Source organism: Oryctolagus cuniculus, chromosome 2 (assembly GCF_964237555.1).
Source record: "Oryctolagus cuniculus chromosome 2, mOryCun1.1, whole genome shotgun sequence".
Lineage (NCBI taxonomy): Eukaryota > Metazoa > Chordata > Mammalia > Lagomorpha > Leporidae > Oryctolagus > Oryctolagus cuniculus.
Window position 1 is genome coordinate 158,895,630 of NC_091433.1, and position 18,881 is coordinate 158,914,510.

Here is an 18,881-nt window from a genome sequence, read left to right on the forward strand (position 1 = left end):
TTTAAAGATTTATTTATTTGAAAGGCAGAGTTACAGAGATGGAGAGAGAGACAGAGAACTCTTTCATCTGCTGGTCCATTCCCCAAACAACCACAATGGCCAGGGCTGAGCCAGGCCGAAGTCAGGAGATTGGAGCTCCCATCTGGGTCTCCCACATGGGTGTCAGGGGCCCAAGCATCTGGGCCATTTTCTGTTGCTTTCCCAGGCACATCAGCAGGAAGCTGGATTGGAAGTGGAGCAGCTGGGACTGAAACCGGTGCTCATTTGGATGCCAGCATCGCAGGCAGTGGCTTAGCCCATTGTTCCATGACACCAGCCCCTAACCTTTTTAAAAACTTATCTATTAGCAAACGAGTTTGTACCTCGGTTTCATCACCTATAAAATGGAACACTGTTTGCTTCATAGGGCTATTTTGATAGCAATTGTGGCATCCATGTTCCACGTTCAGCACTGCACCCACCATGGCGTAGATGCGTGGTAGATTTTTTCATTGGTTACTTTGACTTCTGGAGCCCAAGGTCCCACACAAAGAGAAGGCTTGGCAGCTTTCTGGTGTGTTTTATGTCGCTTTGTGTATGGAGAGTGGCTCAGCACAGAGTCTGGGGACCCTGGAAGGCAGACATGTTGCTAGCTATTTTATTATTGTTCCGTCTGGAGTCCAACAAACTTCTACAGAGCCTACCAGCTCAATTCAGACCTAATTTTCTCCCGTCCTATATTGAGCTGTCTATATAAAGACATCGTCAAAAGGAAATGAATTAGCGATAGTGTACGTGCCACCGAGTACAGGTTTTCTCGCTCCCAGAAATCACAGGCTCCGGCCATGAGCAGATAGCCCTCTCAACTGTCTTTATTCTACTGCCATCCTGTGGCCGACCTGTACCACTGCAGCCCCGGGGCCGGATGGAGAAGAGCATCCCGGGCCATCGGCTCCCCGGGAAGGGGCGCTTTGCGGGGAAGGGAGTGCGGTGGCGGGGTCTGCCGCCAGCCAGGGATCCTGCCGCGAATCACCAGTCCAGCCTCGATTTCTGCTTGATGAACCGTAAGGACACATAGTAGAGGAGCAGAAAGCCACCGCTGATGCCGATGAGGATGAGGTAGATGGCGTACAACGGGTGCGAGTTCAGGTCCATGGAACTGACGATCTGGGGACACACATGAGCAGGCCGCGCATTAAGACGCTGCTGGACCGGCTGTGGGCTCGCGCACACGCCGGGCCTCGGCTACTTACTACATCTCCTGGGATGGACAAGGTCAGGTTGCCGACCTGCGTGTTGTACTGGCGCCTGTTAAACTGGATCTGCATCAGCCCCTCGAAACACCACCGCAGGAAAGACACCTTGGAAATCCACGCCGGCACTGAGGACGACGAGAGCCCGTTAGTGCCCCCGGCCTTGGAACTCACTCCTGTCTCTGGTGGGTAGCACCACTGGCCAGAGGCTGTGAGGGCCCTGGTCCCACGGAAGCAAGGCACACCCAGAGATGGCTGAGGCCCTGGGAGGTTTCTGACAAAGCAGTGATTGAATCTGCACCCTAGGAAGCTCACTCTGCAAGCCTGAGAGCTCTGGACCAGCGGAGACCAGACGGTGCAGTGGCCCAGGGCCCAGTGGCGGGGCCAGGGCTGGGCTGGAGAGCCGAGGGGACATTTCACAATCGACCCGGCCCTCGGGAGACTGCAGAGAGGAGAGGGGGTCAGGTGGCCTGCGAGGAGCAGCCATGCGTCTCCTCGGATGGACGAGTGCCCTGCACGGGCTGCCGGGCGGGCCAAGCCCCGGCTTCCAGAACTGCAGCCCCGGGCTGACCGCTATGCCATTCCCTTTCTGCATGTGGGCGGCTTCTTCAAAGGCCTGGCCAGGTCTCACCTGCCCACAGGTTGTCCAGGCTTATCATGAAGCCGCCAGTGAGGTAGAAGGAGTTGTAGAGGGCGTTACAGAAGAAGGAGGACATGTGGAAGGTGGGCAGCAGGGCGGCGGCAGCCATGGCCATGGCCCTGCAGCAGAAAACCACCAGCCACACCAGCAGGAAGTGCAGCAGGAAGGGCAGCGGGCCCGGCCGCAGGTTGGCCAGCCAGTAGGTGGGCATCCCGTAGATGACAATGTAGGCGCAGTGCTCCGGCAGCTCCCCGAGGACCTGCAAAGGATGCCCTGACTAGCACGTGACTCAGGCTCCTTCCTGTGCCCTTGTTTTAGGCTTCAAGGTCGCGCCCCTCACCTTGCAAAGGTGCCAGCCCCTCCCCCTCCAGGCCGCCTCAGGGGTACCCTGGTTGCTGCTGCGCCACACCCAGAAGCCGAAACTCACTCCAGGGAGACGGTGGATGCGTCTCTGCTCTCCTAACACCTGCTCTCCTCATGCCCTGCCCTGTGGCTGTGTGGCCTTGAGAGGGAGCCACATACAGCTGCTCACACCTGCCTGGCGTACTCTGGGGCCACGGAGTCTGCCAGGTGTTTCCCACCTCCTTTTTAGCACGCCTGGCCCACAGTCCTGGCATTCTGGATCTGACAACCCCTTGGGAACAAGGCACCTGCTGGCACAGATGTTGCCCACCCCGTGCGGCCTCTCCCCCTACCCCCAGCCTGGGGGCCTTCTCACCCTCAGCCCTGACCCTTCACCTTGGCAAAGAAATAGGGAGCCGCCATGTACAGCCCATCTTCCAGTTCGTAGTAGAGCATGGCTCTCTCCGAGTGGCCTGTGAAGGCGGGGCAGGGAGGAGAGAATGAGGGAGGGAAAGGGATCTGCAGTGTTTCTGATTCTGGGTCTCTCCTAACACAATTGAAAGTAGTTACATGGGGCCCGCACTCTGGTGTAGTAGGTTCAGGTTCTGCCTGAGGCGCCAGCATCCCATATGGGCCCTGGTTTGTGTCCTGGCTGCTCCACTTCCCATCCAGCAGAGTGCTTGTGGCCTGGGAAAGCAGTGGAACATGGCCCAAGTGCTTGGGTCCCTGCACCCAGGTGGGAGACCTGGCAAAAGCTCCTGGCTCCTGTCTTGGGCCTGGGCCAACTCTGGCTGTTGAGGCCATTTGAGGAGTGAACCACCAGGAGGAAGATATCTCTCTATCTCTCTCTCTGTAAATCTGCCTGTCAAATAAATAAATAAATCTTTTTAAAAGAAAAGAAAAAAGTAGCTATATGGCTCAAGTTTCTTGTGATTTTTAAAAATGGGCACAGTCAAGCCATCCTAACTGAGGTGTTTGGTGAGGGTGTACAAGACTGGCTGTGCACTGCTGGCAGGTCTAAATCCTGTTGGGACAGGATTGGAATTTGCTTTCATTTGCATATTCATATTCATGTGAGTACTTTAAAAAATATTGTCTTAAAATTATTCTTTGAAAAGCAGAGTGACAAAAAGAGAGAGAGAGAATACTCATATCTGTTGGTTCACTCGCCGAATGCCCCCAACAGCCGGAGCTGGGCCAGGCTGAAGCCAGGAGCCTCGATTCCACCTGGGTCTCCCTTGTGGATGGCAGGGGCCCAAGAACCTGAGCTGTCTCCTGCTGCCTCCCAGGGTGCACGTTAGAAAGAAGCTGGAATTGAGGGCAGAGCTGAGATGTGAACCCAGGCACTCCAGTATAGGATGGGTGTCCCAAGTGGTGTCTTAGATCATGCATCAAATTCCTGCTCCCCAATGACTGTCTTTTATTTCACAATCGCTATGCAATTCTCTGGCAAGCCCATTTTCCCCAGGAGCTCAGAGGAAGACAGAGGCCAGCCGTGGACCAGCTTAGAGGGCGGTAGCTGCAGCCTGGGCCGGCCGCTGCACATTCCGGTCACAAGAACAGGTGGCACTCACATTTGGAGGTGACATCCAGAATCACGTTGAAAGGAATGAGAGCTCCGATCATGAACAAGAGGGCTGTGGTGTCCATCAAGGGGAGCTGGATGTCTCCGTGGCCGTAGTAGAGGAACCCGATGACGAGGGACATCAGGCAGGCCTCTGCCCCGTGGATGAGGAGGGTGGGCAGGTCTCGGAAGTCATTGGAAATCTGACGGCTTAAAAACAAGAGAAAATGGGGCCGGCGCTGTGGCACGGCGGGATGAAGCCCCAACCTGCAACACCGGCATCCCATGTGGGTGCCAGTTTGGGTTCCAGCTCTTCTGATCCAGCTCTCTGCTGTGGCCTGGGAAAGCAGTAGAAGATGGCCCAAGTCCTTGGGCCCCTGCACCCGCCTGGAAGAGGCTCCTGGCTCCTGGCTCCTGGCTTCAGATCAGCTCAGCTCTGGCCATTGCAATCATTTGGGGAGTGAACCAGCGGAATGAAAGACCTCTTTCTCTCTCTGGCTCTACCTCTCTCTGTAACTCTTTCAAATAAATAAAATAAATCTTAAAAACAAAAACCAAGAGAAAGGGAGCAGGCGTGGTGCAGTAAGTTAAGCTGCCACTTAACACGCCGCATTCCACACCAGAGTGCCGGTGCTGCTCATGGCTGCTCTGCTTCCCGCTCAGCTTCCTACCAACGTGCCTGGAAGGGCAGCAGATGAGCCAAGTGCTTGAGTCCCTGCTGTCCATGTAGGGGACCTGGATGGAGTTCTGGGCTCCTGCCTTCTACCTGGGCCAGATCTGGCCATTGTGGCCATTTGGGGAGGGAATCAACAGAAGGAAGATGTCTCAGTCTCTCCTTCTCTCTCTCCTTGTCACTCTGGCTTTCAAATAAATAATTAAATAAATCTTTAAAAGAAAAACAAAAGAAAGAGGTGTCAACCACACCCCCTCACCCTATGACCTTGGGGGCTGTCCTTTAATCTCTGTCAGTCTCATTTTTCTCATCTGTGAAATGGGGATAGTAACACATCTCACCGAGTTGCTACGAGGATGTCAGGAGACACTAAGAAAATTGTCCGCAGGCAGTGGGCACTCAGATACGTGATTATGACTCCGCCTCCCAATCAGCAGCCTGACAACCTTCCTTGAAGAAATCTCGCTGAGGTGGGGCGCATTAAAGCAAAACAATGCAGGGCAGAGCGGTCTGTGGCCCGTGGCCCCTGCCCTGGATCAGAACGTGAGCACCCGGGAAACACTCACCACGCGGAGGGACTTGCTTTCCCTCTGGGGCTGGTGTGGAGGGGCCTTGCCCTTCCCACCTGGGGGACTCGGGGACCGCTGAATTTCTCACAGTGACCCCCGCTCTTTCTGTGGTCCCCTGGCTGGAGAAGACGTTTCAGCACGCTGAGGGCGGGGGTGGGGTCCAGGGATCCTGTTTTCCCCAATCATTCCACTCACTGCCACGTTCACGCTGACCTTCCTGGCTTTTTGTTCTTAAAGATTTATTTATGTATTTGAAAGTCAGAGTCACACAGAGAAAGGGACAGAGAGAGAGAGAGAGAGAGAGAGAGAGAGAGAGGGAGGGAAAGAGAATCTTCTATCCATGGTTCACTCCCCAATGGCCACAATGGCCACAATGGCTGGGCTAGGCCAGGCCAAAGCCAGGAGCCAGGAGCTTCTTCTGGGTCTCCCACGCAGGTGCAGCAGCCCAAGCACTTGGACCATCCTTTGCTGCTTTTCTAGGCACATTAGCAGTGAGCTGGGTCAGAAGTGGGGCAGCCACGGCCCTTATGGGATGCGAGCGTCTTAGGCACGGCTTTACCGGCTACACCACAAAGTCTCCCCTTCCCTTTTAATTTGTGTTTATTTGAAAGGCAGAAAGAAAGAGAAAGAGATCTTTCATCTGCTGTTTCAACTCCTCAGATGCCTGCAACAGCTTGTGCTGAGCCAAGCCATAGCCAGGAGCTCAGAGCCCAATCTAGGTCTCCCATGTAATACTGCAGGAAGCCAAGTACTTGGGCCACCACCTGCTGCCACCCGGAGTGTGCATTAGCGAGAATGCTGGAATCAGACACTGAGCTAGGACGCCAACTCAGGCACTTCGACGTGGGATGTGGCATTCTAAGGGGCATCTATTATTAATTGATCTGAAAGGCAGAGGCAGAGACAGAGAAAAGAGACACAGAAGTATCCCACCCACTAGTTCACTCCCCACATGGCCACAAAAGCCAAGTCTGGGCCAGGCTGAAGTCAGGAGCCAAGAATTCCTTCCTTGTCTCCCACACGGGTGGCAAGAGCCCAGGAAACTGGATGAGAAGAGAAGCCGGGACCGGAACTCGCACTTCCACATGGGGTGCTGGCATTGCAAGGCTCAGCTTAACCTGTTGCGCCTCAATGCCCACCCCTAGGTGGCGCCTCAACCGCTTCACCGAACGCCTGCCCCATGTTCCTTTTAGATGGCGAGGGCTTAGTGCTGTACAGGCCGAGGTGGGACGGGGATGAAGTGACAATTACCGGATCAGCGTGGTGAACTGCTGCAGTGCCCCGGGCAGCTTGCTGGGGCTCTGGAGGGTGTCGCCGTCCTGTGTGAGGGTCGGGCTGTTGGGAGGCAGAGTACGTGGCCAGGTCAGGCGGTGGCACCTGCTGCTGGGAGCTGCCTCCCTAGAGTCGCCCAGCCTCACCTCTCCACACAGGTGCCCACATCCAGGTCCCTGGCCTCTGCTTTCCACAGAAAGTCATCACAGTCCCGCACTTTCTCCAGAAACACGGCCGCAAGTGACCGGACCTTCTCCCTGGTGGCCATCTCCTGCTCTTTGCTGCGTCTGTCGATGCTGGTCAGGTCCACTGTGAGCAGAGAGTGCAGGGTCATGGGCCACCCGGGGCCTGGCCTGTGTCAGCCCTCGGGGTCTCTGGGACATGCTCCTGCCCCTCTGAGAGGGGGAGCCATGCCGTGATGGCCAGCGTGCCCTGCCAGGCCCCACCACTTCTGCAGAAGCCTCAGGGGAAGGTGATGGGTCAGCAGCAGAGGCCCTGGCCCCGGGCCCCCTCCTCACTCCCAGCCCCCACCAGGCTCATCGTGGGAACATCCCAGGCCTGAGTGTGAGCCTTCAGCATCAAAGCCCAATGCCCAGGCTCCAGCTCCAGCCTCCCAGCTGCGCCTGCTCGTGGGGAGGAGGTGGACTGGTCAGGTTGGGCTCCTGCTGTTCTGCCCCTCACCGTCCACTAATCCCTTGGCTTCCCCAGCAGCTGCCCACAGAGGGATTACATGGGGATGGAGGGAGCCAAAGACCAGGCAACTGTGGCAGAGGACTCCGTGCCCTTTTTTTTTTTTTTTAACAGGCAGAGTGGACAGTGAGAGAGAGAGAGAGACAGAGAGAAAGGTCTTCCTTTGCCGTTGGTTCACCCTCCAATGGCTGCTGCGGCCGGCGCACCACGCTGATCCGATGGCAGGAGCCAGGTGCTTCTCCTGGTCTCCCATGGGGTGCAGGGCCCAAGCACTTGGGCCATCCTCCACTGCCTTCCTGGGCCACAGCAGAGAGCTGGACTGGAAGAGGGGCAACCGGGACAGAATCCGGTGCCCCAACCAGGACTAGAACCCGGTGTGCTGGCGCCGCAGGCGGAGGATTAGCCTAGTGAGCCGTGGCGCCGGCCATCCATGCCCTTTGGTCAGCTGCTCTGCAGAGGTACTGAGCTGAGCCAACAAGAACGGGGCAGCCATCTCCTGGGGGTGCCTCCTGCAGGGGGCCAGGTGGAGGGAGGGGGAGTATCTGGCAGCCTGCAGTGCAGCCCTCCTCGCACGGGGCCCCTGCAATGCCTAAAAAGGCAAAGCACCCCACCTCAGGCACTGCCGGGCCTCCCTCCAACCAGCTGGGCCCAGGACCAGCACGCACCGCCTGCCCGCCCTCCATTCCTTCCTTGGAGCTGGCTGGGTGCCACCTCTTCCCTCCTCTCACCTCATAGCATGTCTGTAGGCAGGCTAATGTCTGGGAGGATGATATAAACCTTGATTATCCCTGGTGCAGGGCTGTGGCTCAAAACACCAAATTCACCAGGCACCCCAGGGCTTGCAGACAAGAGCGCCTCCCCCCGACCCTTCTGAGATCACTTAAAGTAAAGAAAAAGTGTTCCCGAGTCTGCCGTAGCATCCGCCTATGACCAGCTCTTCTCTGGGACTCTTCCCATGTCTCCTGGTGATCAGGTGGGCAGGGGCCCTCGGCCCCCTCATCTCTGGATGCCCGGCCCAAGCATGGGTAACACCCCAGCAGGAGCCCGGCTGTCCCCTGGGCACAGGGAGCAGCGTGACTGCCATGTGAGTACACAGGATGAGGGTGGGAGGTGGCAAGAGTGGCACAAGCAGTGGGAGAAGGGCAGGGTCAGGGGCTGGGCACACCAGCTGGGCGCCCCAGGTCTGTGCCTGGCAGCTGTGCCATGGCAGGCAAGGTGTTCAGCTCTGCAGGCTCTGGTCTTGCCATCTGCAGAGATGCTGATGCCCTTGGCCTGACGGAGATGTGAGTCTCAAACAGGTGACCCTGTGGAGCTGGCACTTTGGGCCCTGGTGCACGCCTTCGAGGGAACGGTCCCTGGCATCCTATTTATGGGTGAGGTCCTTGTAACTCCTGCCATCCTGGGAGGAAGCTGAGTCTCCAGGGCACCTAGAGGACGAGCCATGACTGCTGCTTCCCCTGGCCATGGTGCAACGGAGCCACCTGTGAGGAGCCACGCCTTGCTCAGCAGTTCAGATCCAGGCTGGTGTTTTCAGTGCAGGTGGCTGGAAGGAACTGGCTCACACACTCCTGAGTGTAATATGCTGAGAGCTCAGGAGCCAAGAGAAGTCAAGTCTGGGGCAGAAAAGAGCCATTTGCATATCTAGAGAGTCATCAGCTAAGATTGCCAAAAAGGGATGCAGTGCCAGCCCCCCACATGGGCGTGGGTTCAAGTCCCAGCTGCTCCACTTCAAATCCAGCTCTCTGCTATGGCCTGGGAAAGCAGTGGAAGATGGCCCAAGTCCTTGGGCCCCTGCACCTGTGTCGGAGACCTGGGAGAAGCTCCAGGCTCCTGGCTTCAGATCAGCCCAGCTCCAGCCATTATGGCCATTTGGGGAGTGAACCAGCAGATGGAAGACCTCTCTCTTTGCCTCTGCCTCTCTGTAACTCTGCCTTTCAAATAGATAAATAAATCTTTAAGGCCGGCGCCGTGGCTCAACAGGCTAATCCTCCGCCTAGCGGCGCCGGCACACCGGGTTCTAGTCCCGGTCGGGGCGCCGGATTCTGTCCCGGTTGCCCCTCTTCCAGGCCAGCTCTCTGCTGTGGCCAGGGAGTGCAGTGGAGGATGGCCCAAGTGCTTGGGCCCTGCACCCCATGGGAGACCAGGATAAGTACCTGGCTCCTGCCATCGGATCAGCGCAGTGCGCCGGACGCAGCATGCCAGCCGCAGCGGCCATTGGAGGGTGAACCAACGGCAAAGGAAGACCTTTCTCTCTGTCTCTCTCTCTCACTGTCCACTCTGCCTGTCAATAAATAAATAAATAATTAAAAAAAAAAGATCGCCAAAAATGTCCCATGCTGGTCCAGGCTTGGGCCCCCACCACCACCATGCACCTGCAGTCTCCCTGCCTAACCTGGAATATCCTAAGTTTGTCTACAGAATCTGACCAAAGAGCACAGTTGCAGACATTGATGCAAACTGCCCTGGATTCCACATCCCCTGATCTTTGGAGCTCCTGGAAATTTCTGCATAGAAGAATGGCTTTGCTTCAGAAGCCACTTGCTTAGGGTCCTCACGGCCAGCATTTCATCCTTGGATGACTGACCCCCTATTCTCCACCCACTCGGATCATCACCCACATCCTCGCTTCTCCTCTCCTGCAGCTCAGAGAGTTTTTCCCCGGGAAGAGAGTTTGGGGTGTGGGTGCCTGGGTGCCAGGGCGCAGGCCGCTGGCCTTGCCAGCTCACCATAGAAGTCCGCAGGGTTTCTGTAGCGGGGACAGGGGTGGCCGATGGACGTGAAGTACTGGACCATGTGCTGGGCCGCCCCCAGGTAGATGGTGGTGCCCGATGACATGAGCAGCACCAGGTCAAACAGCCTGAAGATGTCCGACCGGGGCTGGTGTAGGGAGATGAGCACCAGCCGGTTGCCCTTGGCCAGCCGGGACAAGGTCTTCACCAGGTTGTGCGCCGTGAAGCTGTCCAGCCCGGAGGTGGGCTCGTCCAGAATGAGGATGCCTTCCCGACAGACAGCAGGGCAGACGAGTGAGTCAGCAGGACTCCAGCTGGGTGGGACGCGCGCCCACCACCCCTGGGGCTCACAGGCCTCACCTGGGTTCCACAGGAGCTGCACCCCAATGCTCACCCTCCTGCGCTCGCCTCCTGACACCCCGCGCACGTACATATTGCCCACGCGTGTGTCGGCACACTGCCGCAGCCGCAGCTCGGCGATCACGTCCTCCACCTGGGAGCGGCCAGACGAGAGACGGCTCAAGGCCACTGCCATGGCTGCCGCCACCACGGTCCTCCCTTGCACCTGGGCAGGTGCAGAGCCAAAGTCTAAAACCACCTGTGGCTGCCCCCTGAGTTTTTAAGCGAAAGGGCCCCCAGCTCCAGCCACCACCCTTGCTCTCCTAATTCTTTCCACAGCCGGGCAGGCTTCCGAGGGCATTGGGCTGTGTTTTGGGGACTGTGGCCATGACCTGGGGACTAGATGATTGGGCTCCCTGCCCACGTAGATGACCAGGAAGCTTGTCAACAAACTCACCCCAATCCCAGGACAGGCGCTGCAAAGGGGACATCCTGGGGCTGAGGTGAGGACGAGGGACTGGGGTTAGTGTGCAGGTGGATGCTGGGCCGGCCTGCTCAGACTCCGCCTGTGGCTGGGCACTGATGCGAGCCAGGGAAGGGATGGGGAGGGGAGGGTAGCATGGCTTCTCAGACCCCAAGGTCATGGCTGGGGTCAGGTAGTTACCCTTTTGTTCCGCTGGGCCTGGGAGAAGGTTCTGGGCAGACGCATTTGGGCAACGAAGGTCAGGGTCTCTCGCACGGTCAGGTTGGGGAGCAGCTGGTCGTGTGGGCGCACGTGGGCCACGCACTTCCTCACCAGCTGAGGCGTGCTCGGCTGCCCGTTGATCCAGATTTGCCCCGACTTGATCTTGCCTCCATGGTCGCGGCTGGTGATGACATCCAGCAATGAGGCTCTCCCGCAGCCTGCAAAGCCATTAGAGAGAGAGCTTCCGCAGGGCCAGCCTGGGGGCCACTGCTCCCCCACTCCCAGCCCCCAGCACCAGGGACTGCTCTGTGCTTGTGGAAGGAATTGGTGCCCAGGGAAGGTGGCACAGATCCTGCACCTGTAGCGGGCGGCCCCAGCACACACAGCCCCAAGGCCTCTCAGATACAGGCAACGTGAGCACCCATGGCAGGCACATGGATGCCGGGGGTCAGGCCAGGGCCCGCCAGCGGCCACAGGATGGAGAAGGAGTGTTGGCTGCCTCAGGTGTGCCTCTGCTGGGAGCGCCTGCCCCTCCCACTGCTAACCAGCGCCTTTCTCCCCAAGTAAGCCTGGTGTTAATTGCATTGCAAAGCGAAACTGCTTCTGGCTGGTGAACATGCCAGCATCGACCTTGTTTAGCTCAGGAGCTGACTTTGTGAGAATAATTCGGAGCATTCCTAGAACGCCTTTAAAAATAGAGAAAGGCAAGACCAAGGTTTCCCACCTGCTCATTTCACTCCTCAAATGCCTGCAACGGCTGGGTTGGGCCAGGCTGAAGCTGGGAACAGGGAACTCAATTCAGGTCTCCCGTGTGAGTGGCAGGAACCCAACTACTTGAGCCATCACCTGCAGCCTCCCAGGGTTCACATTAGCAGGAAGCTGGAATCGAGAGCAGAGCTGGAACTTGAACCCAGGCACCCCGACATGGGATGCGAGCATCCAAGTGGTTGTCCTGGCTGCTGGCTCAAATGCCTGCTGCAAACTCCGCCTCTATTAAAAGGATGGCTTTTAAAAATGCAAAACCAGGGGCCAGCCCTGAGGTTTAGTGGGTTAAGCCACTGCCTGTGATGCCAGCATCCCTTATGGGTACCAGTTCTTGTCCCAGGTGCTCCACTTCCCATCCAGCTCCCTGCAAATGGAAAAACAGTGGAGGATGGCCCAAGTGCCTGGACCCTGCACCCGTATGGGAGACCTGAAAGAAGCTCGGGCTCCTGGCTTCTGCCTGCTCCTCCCCACTCCACCCCCCCCACACCCCCGCTGTTGCCACCATTTGGGGAGTGAACCAGTGAATGAAAGCTCGCTCTCTCTCTCTCTCTCTCTCTCTGTAACTCTTTCAAATAAATAAATAAAATCTTTAAAAAATGCAAAACCAGAACATATTTTGAGAAATGAGAAAAAAGCAGAGATGTAAAAGTGTGAAAATGATTTAAAAATTATAGCACAAGGTACACACCCGTTCTGAATATTATCTCTATACCCTTCTCTGTCTTATCTATACCAGTGGTACTTTTTACTCTCTTTTTTAGAAAAAGACAAAAAAATACCCATTGCACCCAGGTTAATGCTACCCACTTTTGAATGGCATATTTATTACTGTTGATTTGGGGGAGTAAGGCCCAGATTGGATCTGGGTTCCAAAAGCAGGCACCAGGGCCCTTTTTCTGAGAGCCCTGTAAGCTGTGAATGCCAGCTGACTCAGGCTGGGAGGACAGCTTCCTGCCCCTGGACTGGTACCAAGTTTTGCCCAATACCCCCCAGGTAGAGTTTTGATTTCCAATTTTTCACAGTTGTTTTCAAACTATGAAAGTGCCAGGACACAACATGTGACAAGTCCTCCTTGCCACTGTCCTGTGCCAACAGCCCCACAGCACCCCGTGCAAACTCAAAAACGAAGAAGGTCCCCCATGTGACCCCACGTTTACTGCCCTGAGGCTCCTGGGGTGGGCGCTGCTTCCTGGGTGCACCTCGTTTAAGGTCCCTGAGAACGTAGGTGGAACAAAATATCCAGGGAAGAAACTGGGAGTGGGACTTCCAGCCTGCACCCTGTTCAGTCTCAGCCAGCAGATGCAGGCCCGGGGACTTCAGGGGAGTTTGCCAGCACTCGCAGGGACCAGAGGATTCCCGGCAAGAATCAGGAGGCTGCCTTTCCTGAGCCAAGCCTGCCAAGAGGCCCAGGAGGATGTCTGGTGCCTTGAGGGAGACCCTCTAAACACCAGGAGGAAACACTCGTGGGCATTCAGGATCCTTGTAAAATGACCCAAATGTCCACATCAGTAAATTCATTACTTGGAATTAACAACCTTTCGGCATTGCTGGTTCTATAGAAGAAGATAAAAATGCCTGGGACTGTTTTTTATTTGTTTTTTTGAGAAGTTAGAATCAGCATTCTTGGCGTGTGCGCCTGTGTACATGTGTGTCGTATCGTACAAGGCACAGGAAACGTTATTCATAAATCTTTCTATGAAATCCCTTTGATGATTTCAGCTGAGAAAACCTAAAGCCAAGGACTGCCGAACGCAGTCAGGAGGCCTGGAAAGCAGTCAATACCTTTCCTGTCCAACCTCTGAATTTCATTGCCCTCAACCAAACCAGTGATACTAACGGGGCACCGTGGGGGGGGGGGGTTGTATGCACTCAGCGCTCACCATGGCGACTCCAATAAGGGCCCTGCACCTCCAAAATGCTCAGTTCAGCCATAAAAGGCAGGTACAACAAGCAAAGCTACCAGGAGTTACAGATACAAATGAAATCGTTGGCTATGGGGGATCTTCCTTTTTCTTGTTTATATTGGAATCAAAAGGCCAGGGCCAGGGTGGGAGGGACGTGTGATTGTGCAGGTTGATTCCGTTACAAAGTGCATTTACATATCATGCTTCCTTTGATCTTTGGTTAGACAATAAACAGAACTTCTCTATCAAGAGTGTAAAAGTTTGGAGCAGACGGTCAAAAACTTGCCTTTGGCAATGATTAATTAAAAGGTAGAAAGTGCTCTCTGACACTGTGTAAGAGTGTTCCAGGGAGAAACACCTGGGTCCAAGAATCAAGAGAGCAAGTTCAAGTTCTAGGTCTGCATTGAATGTGTGTGTTCAAGGAGAATCACTCAAATGCCCTGGATTAGTGTCCTCGTGTGTGTGCGTGTATGTGTGTGTAGGGGCAGGAGAACACTCTAGAAACACTGAGGGCTAGATAATTTGAAAGTGTTCCTCTAAAAATGCTTCCCAACTGTTAGAGAGAAGGAAAGGTAGGACAGGAGATCCCTTGTCAGCTCTGATGTTCTGTAAGTTTAAATCCAGCCTGAGCAAGTGGCCCATTGAGGCACTCAGAATCTGGCTCTTCACTGGTGGTCGGAGGTTGAACTATGACCTGGAAGGGCTGTTGAGCAGTGGAGCTGTGCCCAGTTGCTGTCCGACTGTGGAGGGAAGAGCCTGGAGCCGAGGGCCCCTAGTCCCTGGGAAGAAGGACACTTTCTGTGCTCTTACCCTGAGAGGGATGTGCTGGCTACAGCTTCTGGTGGACAAGAGACCACTCACGGTTCACAACAGCGACCACCTGAGAGCCGGTCAGTGGATGACCTGGGATTTGAGCCCAGGTCAGTCTAACCCAGAACCTGTGCTCTCAACCATTCTGCTGTATGGTTCTATCAGGCAGCAGAGTTGTGCAAGAAGCATCCCTGTTTCCGGTGCCCCATTCTGCATGCTAGGGGAGAGATATAGAGATAGAGATAGAGAGAGAGAGAGAGAGAGAGAGAGAGGTCCCACCTGCCTCTTTGCCCTGAGTGGTACCTGAGCTCCCAATGATGGCCAGCATCTGCCCACTTTTCACTCTGAAGTTCAAGTTCTGGATGCCCAGCTCGCGAGAGTCTTGGCTGTTGTGAGATATCCAGGGAATCTTGAACTGAGCCAGCTGCTCAAACCAAGGCACCTGGGAGGACATGTCCACCTGCGGGGAGACATTGGAAAGTTCCCCTGTGAGCCTAATGTGCCCAGTAGAGCCTTTTCCACGGGGACAGCCCCCTGCTGATGACAATGGAACCTGGGGTTCGGGCTGGACCCCACTATTCTGAGAACAGAAGGCTGCTGTTTCCAAGCTTGAAGATAAGGGGCTGGGCTGCACGTGGAAGGGCAAAACAGGAAGCCTGAAAAAATGTCTCGACAGAATGGTAATTTACTAAATTCATACATGGTTTCCTATGTGCAAAACATAGGGACACTTGATGGCCATTGTTCAATCCTAGTTGCAAACCTGTGGAAGCTCTGTTACAATCCCCGCTCTGCAGATGAGGCTCAGAGTAGAGAAGTAACTTGCTCAAAGTCACAGCTGGGAAGTGGCAGAGCAGAGAAAGAGTATGTGTGGCTCATCAGTGTGTCCTAGCTCACACCTGCAGGAAACCAGGCTCAGGCCTCCAGGGTTCACCACCCATTCGGGCAACACGCAGTCTCCCCTGGGGAGACAGGGGAGAGAGACTCAACTCTGATGGGGTAGGGGGCTCCTGAGACCTCTGGTAGGCTCTGGTACTTGTTCCTCACTCTTGATGCTTCCTAGCTCCAGGAAAGTACATGTTACTAAAACAAAAATCCACAAGCACTGATGACATGTGAATAAAGTCTATGGTTTCGTTACAGCATTGCCCCCGTCAATCGTTGGATTTGGTAATTATACTGCATTCATGCACGATGTCTACAGGGGGAGAAGGTGGACAGCGGGCATAATAGGAGCACTACTTTTCTACAACTTTTTCAAAAGTAGAAAATTATTTCAAAATATAAAGTTAAAAAAATTGAGAGATTTTTTTTCCCCCATGGATCCATGGCGTTTGCTTTTTACGCTTTCTCAAGGGTGTCATTATCTTCTCATGGCTCAGCCAGCAGCTACCACACACATCGTTGTCGAGGGAGTGAGGGAAATTTCCATGGTGCTGGCATCAAGGTGGACTGGACTCTGTCCTTGAGGGCAGGAGACCTGCACGACGGAATCTCCCTTCCTTTCCCTGCCCACGCCTTTCCGCTCCACACAGGTGCACCTGTACCTGGTAGCTGAGGTCTCTGACCTCCAGGGTGTTGGAGTGGCCACTGTAGGTGAAGTACAGGCTGCTGTCAGTTTCAGAGGAGAACAAACTGTCCTGGAGGCCCTGCTGGAGACAAGACAGGGGAGGGGCTGCTGAGGACACAGGGGAAGACAGAGATCGGACCCGGGAGGCGAGAGCAGCAGTGAGATGTGGCAGACGTCCCAGATCAGCATCAGAGGGGCTTGTGCGCATGGAGTCCCGGGGTCTTGAGAAAACAGGAGCAGCGCTGGGGGCACAGTTCCTCCCAGCTTCAGAGAGAGCTCTGAGGCTTCTTCCTGGAGAGCTCCTGCCCTAGAGAACTTGAACCGCAGGCCAACAGAACGTCAACGCAAGCAGTGTATGGAGGAGGTCCCGGGCTGGACAGAGCCGTGACCTCTGCACTCAAGGAAGACCTGAGCTGGGAGCTTGCAAACGTTTGGCCTTGAACTTTGTCTCCCCTTCATGTGGCTTAATATCTCATTATGCAAAATAGACCTCACTAACGTAGCAGGTAAGAGGAAAACAACTGTCAGCATGTATTTTTTTTTAAAAGATTGCATTTATTTATTTGAGAGGCAGAGTTACAGAGAGAGAGGAGAGACCAAGAAAAAGGTCTTCCATCCACTGGTTCAAGCCCCAAAAAGGCTGGAGCAGAGCCAATCTGAAGCCAGGAGCCAGGAGCTTCCTCCGGGTCCCCCACACGGGTGCAGAAGCCCAACTTTCATTGCTTTCCCAGGTTGTTAGCAGGGAGCTGGATTGGAAGAGGAGCAGCCAGGACATGAAGCGGTGCCCATATGGGATGCTGGCACTGCAGGTAGAGACAGCCTACTATACCACATTGCTGGCCCTGTCTGTCAACATGTTAACACTCTATATTTGTGAATATTCCATCCCAAGAAAAACTGCATCTTATTTTGATGAGTTTTGTTAAACAATGCCATTGAAAATGCCACTGGGAAATTTCAGAGGAAGTCCCTACCATCATCATCATTATCACCACCACCACCATCAGCATCGTCATTGCCATCATCATTTTCACCATCATCACCATCATCCTCGTCATCACCATTCCCACCGTCATCATGATTATGGAAGTGACCTTCTATCTGAATGTACATCAAACAAATCAATGTTTCATGGTATCAGCTGGCACCCTGGATGGTGCTAGCCATCTGCAGCTCTGAACTCTCCCTATTTCATCAATTCAATCATTGAAATCATTGAGGGGCCAGTGCTGTGGCGTAGCTGGTAAAGCCACATCTGCAGTGCTGGCATCCCACATGGATGCTGGTTCGAGTCCTGGTTGCCCTACCTCTGATTCAGCTCTCTGCTATGGCCTGGGAAAGCATTAGAAGATGGCCCAAGTCCTTGGGCCCCTGCACCTGCATGGGAGGCCTGGAAGACGCTCCTGGCTCCTGGCTTCAGATCTGCCCAGCTCCAGCCATTTGCAGCCATCTGGGGAGTGAACCAGCAGATGGAAGACCTTTCTCTCTATCTGCCTCTGCCTCTCTGTAACTCTGTCTTTCAAATAAATAACTATTAAAAAAAAATCATTGAAGCCCAGGCAAAGGCAGAACCTAAGTAGTAAGGTTTTTGGTTTTTAATGCATTCTACTTTTTTTTTTCTGCTTCTATAACGCAGGAACAAGTATGGGTTCATTAACAAGCTCCCACGGACCCCTGTCATTCTCACACTGATGTGCTCCTTCAGTCAATCAAGCGTCCAAACACCGGGAGCCCACAACACACCTGGGGATGTGACAGTGAAACAGATCACCTCTGAGAAGCTTGGACTTCAGTGAGCCAGACAGGTGGTGAGCAGGAAGCAAGGCAGGCCAGGCAGAGACACAGGCTGACCTGGAGCATCTAATCAGAGTTTGTTTTTGCTGTGTACCCAATGCACACGTGTGCCTTAGGTGAAAAGCCCATGCCTAGTGATTGATGTGAAAATAACATCCAGCAGCCTCTGTCCCTGGGAGGGTGGCGGGAAATGAATACAGGTGATGGTCTGTGCAGGAGCCCCCCACCCAAGTTCCAGGAGGATATGAGTATGAGCAGCCCAAAGCTACTGTGGTGTTTAGCATTTGAACTATCACCATAAAGACCCCTGATGACACAGTGAAATCGTGGGGAAGGGAAACACATAGTTCAGGAGAGGGGTTATCTCTGGGAACAGGGAGAGAGAGAAGGGAGAAGGATGTGTGGAGCTGGGGAGAGAGAGACCTTAAGGCTATCGGTAAATAGCGGATGGGACTTCACTACTATTTAAACCATCTGAAATAGCTCACAAATGTTTTCAAATAGAGAGAGCAAGCCATGGCTGGAAGTCCAGGTCCCCTCTTGACTCCCAGCTGCCAACTCCCCAAAGCAGGGGAGGGGGGGAGGGGGAGTTGGAGGAGGGAAGAAGGCAGCCTGCTCTGTGGCCCCCACCCTCCCTCCACCTCTCCCACACATGCACACCATCTAGCTTTTCCATTTCATTGTGCTAAGCTGCCAGAAATTCTGCCACTGAGAGGCTAACCTGTACCCTGCTGTCATCGTTTTTTCAAGCAAAAACCTGTAGGAGGGATCTGAGTCCATGGGCATCAGATGGGAATTAGAATACTTCTGCTGGCTACAACTGTCCTAGGGTTGGGTTGAGGAAGAGAAGAGCTACTGAAAAAGGAAGGCTAGACATTTGGAGCCTGGAGCAAGGTGTCAGGGGCAGGTCATCTCAGGGCCACTGGGCTGTGCTGAGAAGATGGAGGGCACTAGGGCCCAGGGGGAGTGAGGCAGCAGGAGGGAGGACAGAGGTTCCCTTAGCCCTGGGCTTGCTGAGCAGGTGGCAGGTGGGAGCCAGCCTGGGACCCACCAAGAGACTGTGCCTTCTGGGAGCTTCAAATTTTGGAAGAAGAAAACCTGTGCCTGGGTTGGGAACGACCTCTGTTCCCTTTTAAAATATTTTCCTTGGCTCCCAGGAAGGATGTGTTAGACTCTTCCTGAGGTTTTGACAAACCCTCGGTATTTTTCAACTACTTAAATATCTATTCGGCTGACATCTTAATCAGTATGACTGTCAGAACATCACTTGAATTTCTGACAGGTGACACCCAAAAAAGCAAAA

General features: G+C 54.6%; 1 protein-coding gene across 3 annotated transcripts in view; it reads right to left on the bottom strand.

Moving 5' to 3' along the window:
- Positions 1-18,881, bottom strand: part of ABCG8 (ATP binding cassette subfamily G member 8) — a 21,398-nt gene continuing 2,517 nt past the window's right edge. For 2 of the 3 annotated variants that reach the window (XM_070069191.1, XM_017340803.3), the window contains 12 exons: positions 15,762-15,866; positions 14,518-14,674; positions 10,715-10,953; positions 10,072-10,204; positions 9,709-9,978; positions 6,439-6,601; positions 6,272-6,355; positions 3,789-3,988; positions 2,611-2,687; positions 1,864-2,131; positions 1,233-1,360; positions 1-1,146 (listed from right to left, as the gene is read on the bottom strand). In XM_070069191.1, coding sequence (XP_069925292.1) covers positions 1,009-1,146; positions 1,233-1,360; positions 1,864-2,131; positions 2,611-2,687; positions 3,789-3,988; positions 6,272-6,355; positions 6,439-6,601; positions 9,709-9,978; positions 10,072-10,204; positions 10,715-10,953; positions 14,518-14,674; positions 15,762-15,866 — 1,962 coding nt within the window. In that variant the 3' untranslated portion in view covers positions 1-1,008. The remainder of the gene's footprint in view (positions 1,147-1,232; positions 1,361-1,863; positions 2,132-2,610; positions 2,688-3,788; positions 3,989-6,271; positions 6,356-6,438; positions 6,602-9,708; positions 9,979-10,071; positions 10,205-10,714; positions 10,954-14,517; positions 14,675-15,761; positions 15,867-18,881) is intronic. The other variant, XM_070069192.1, reaches the window with a different exon arrangement.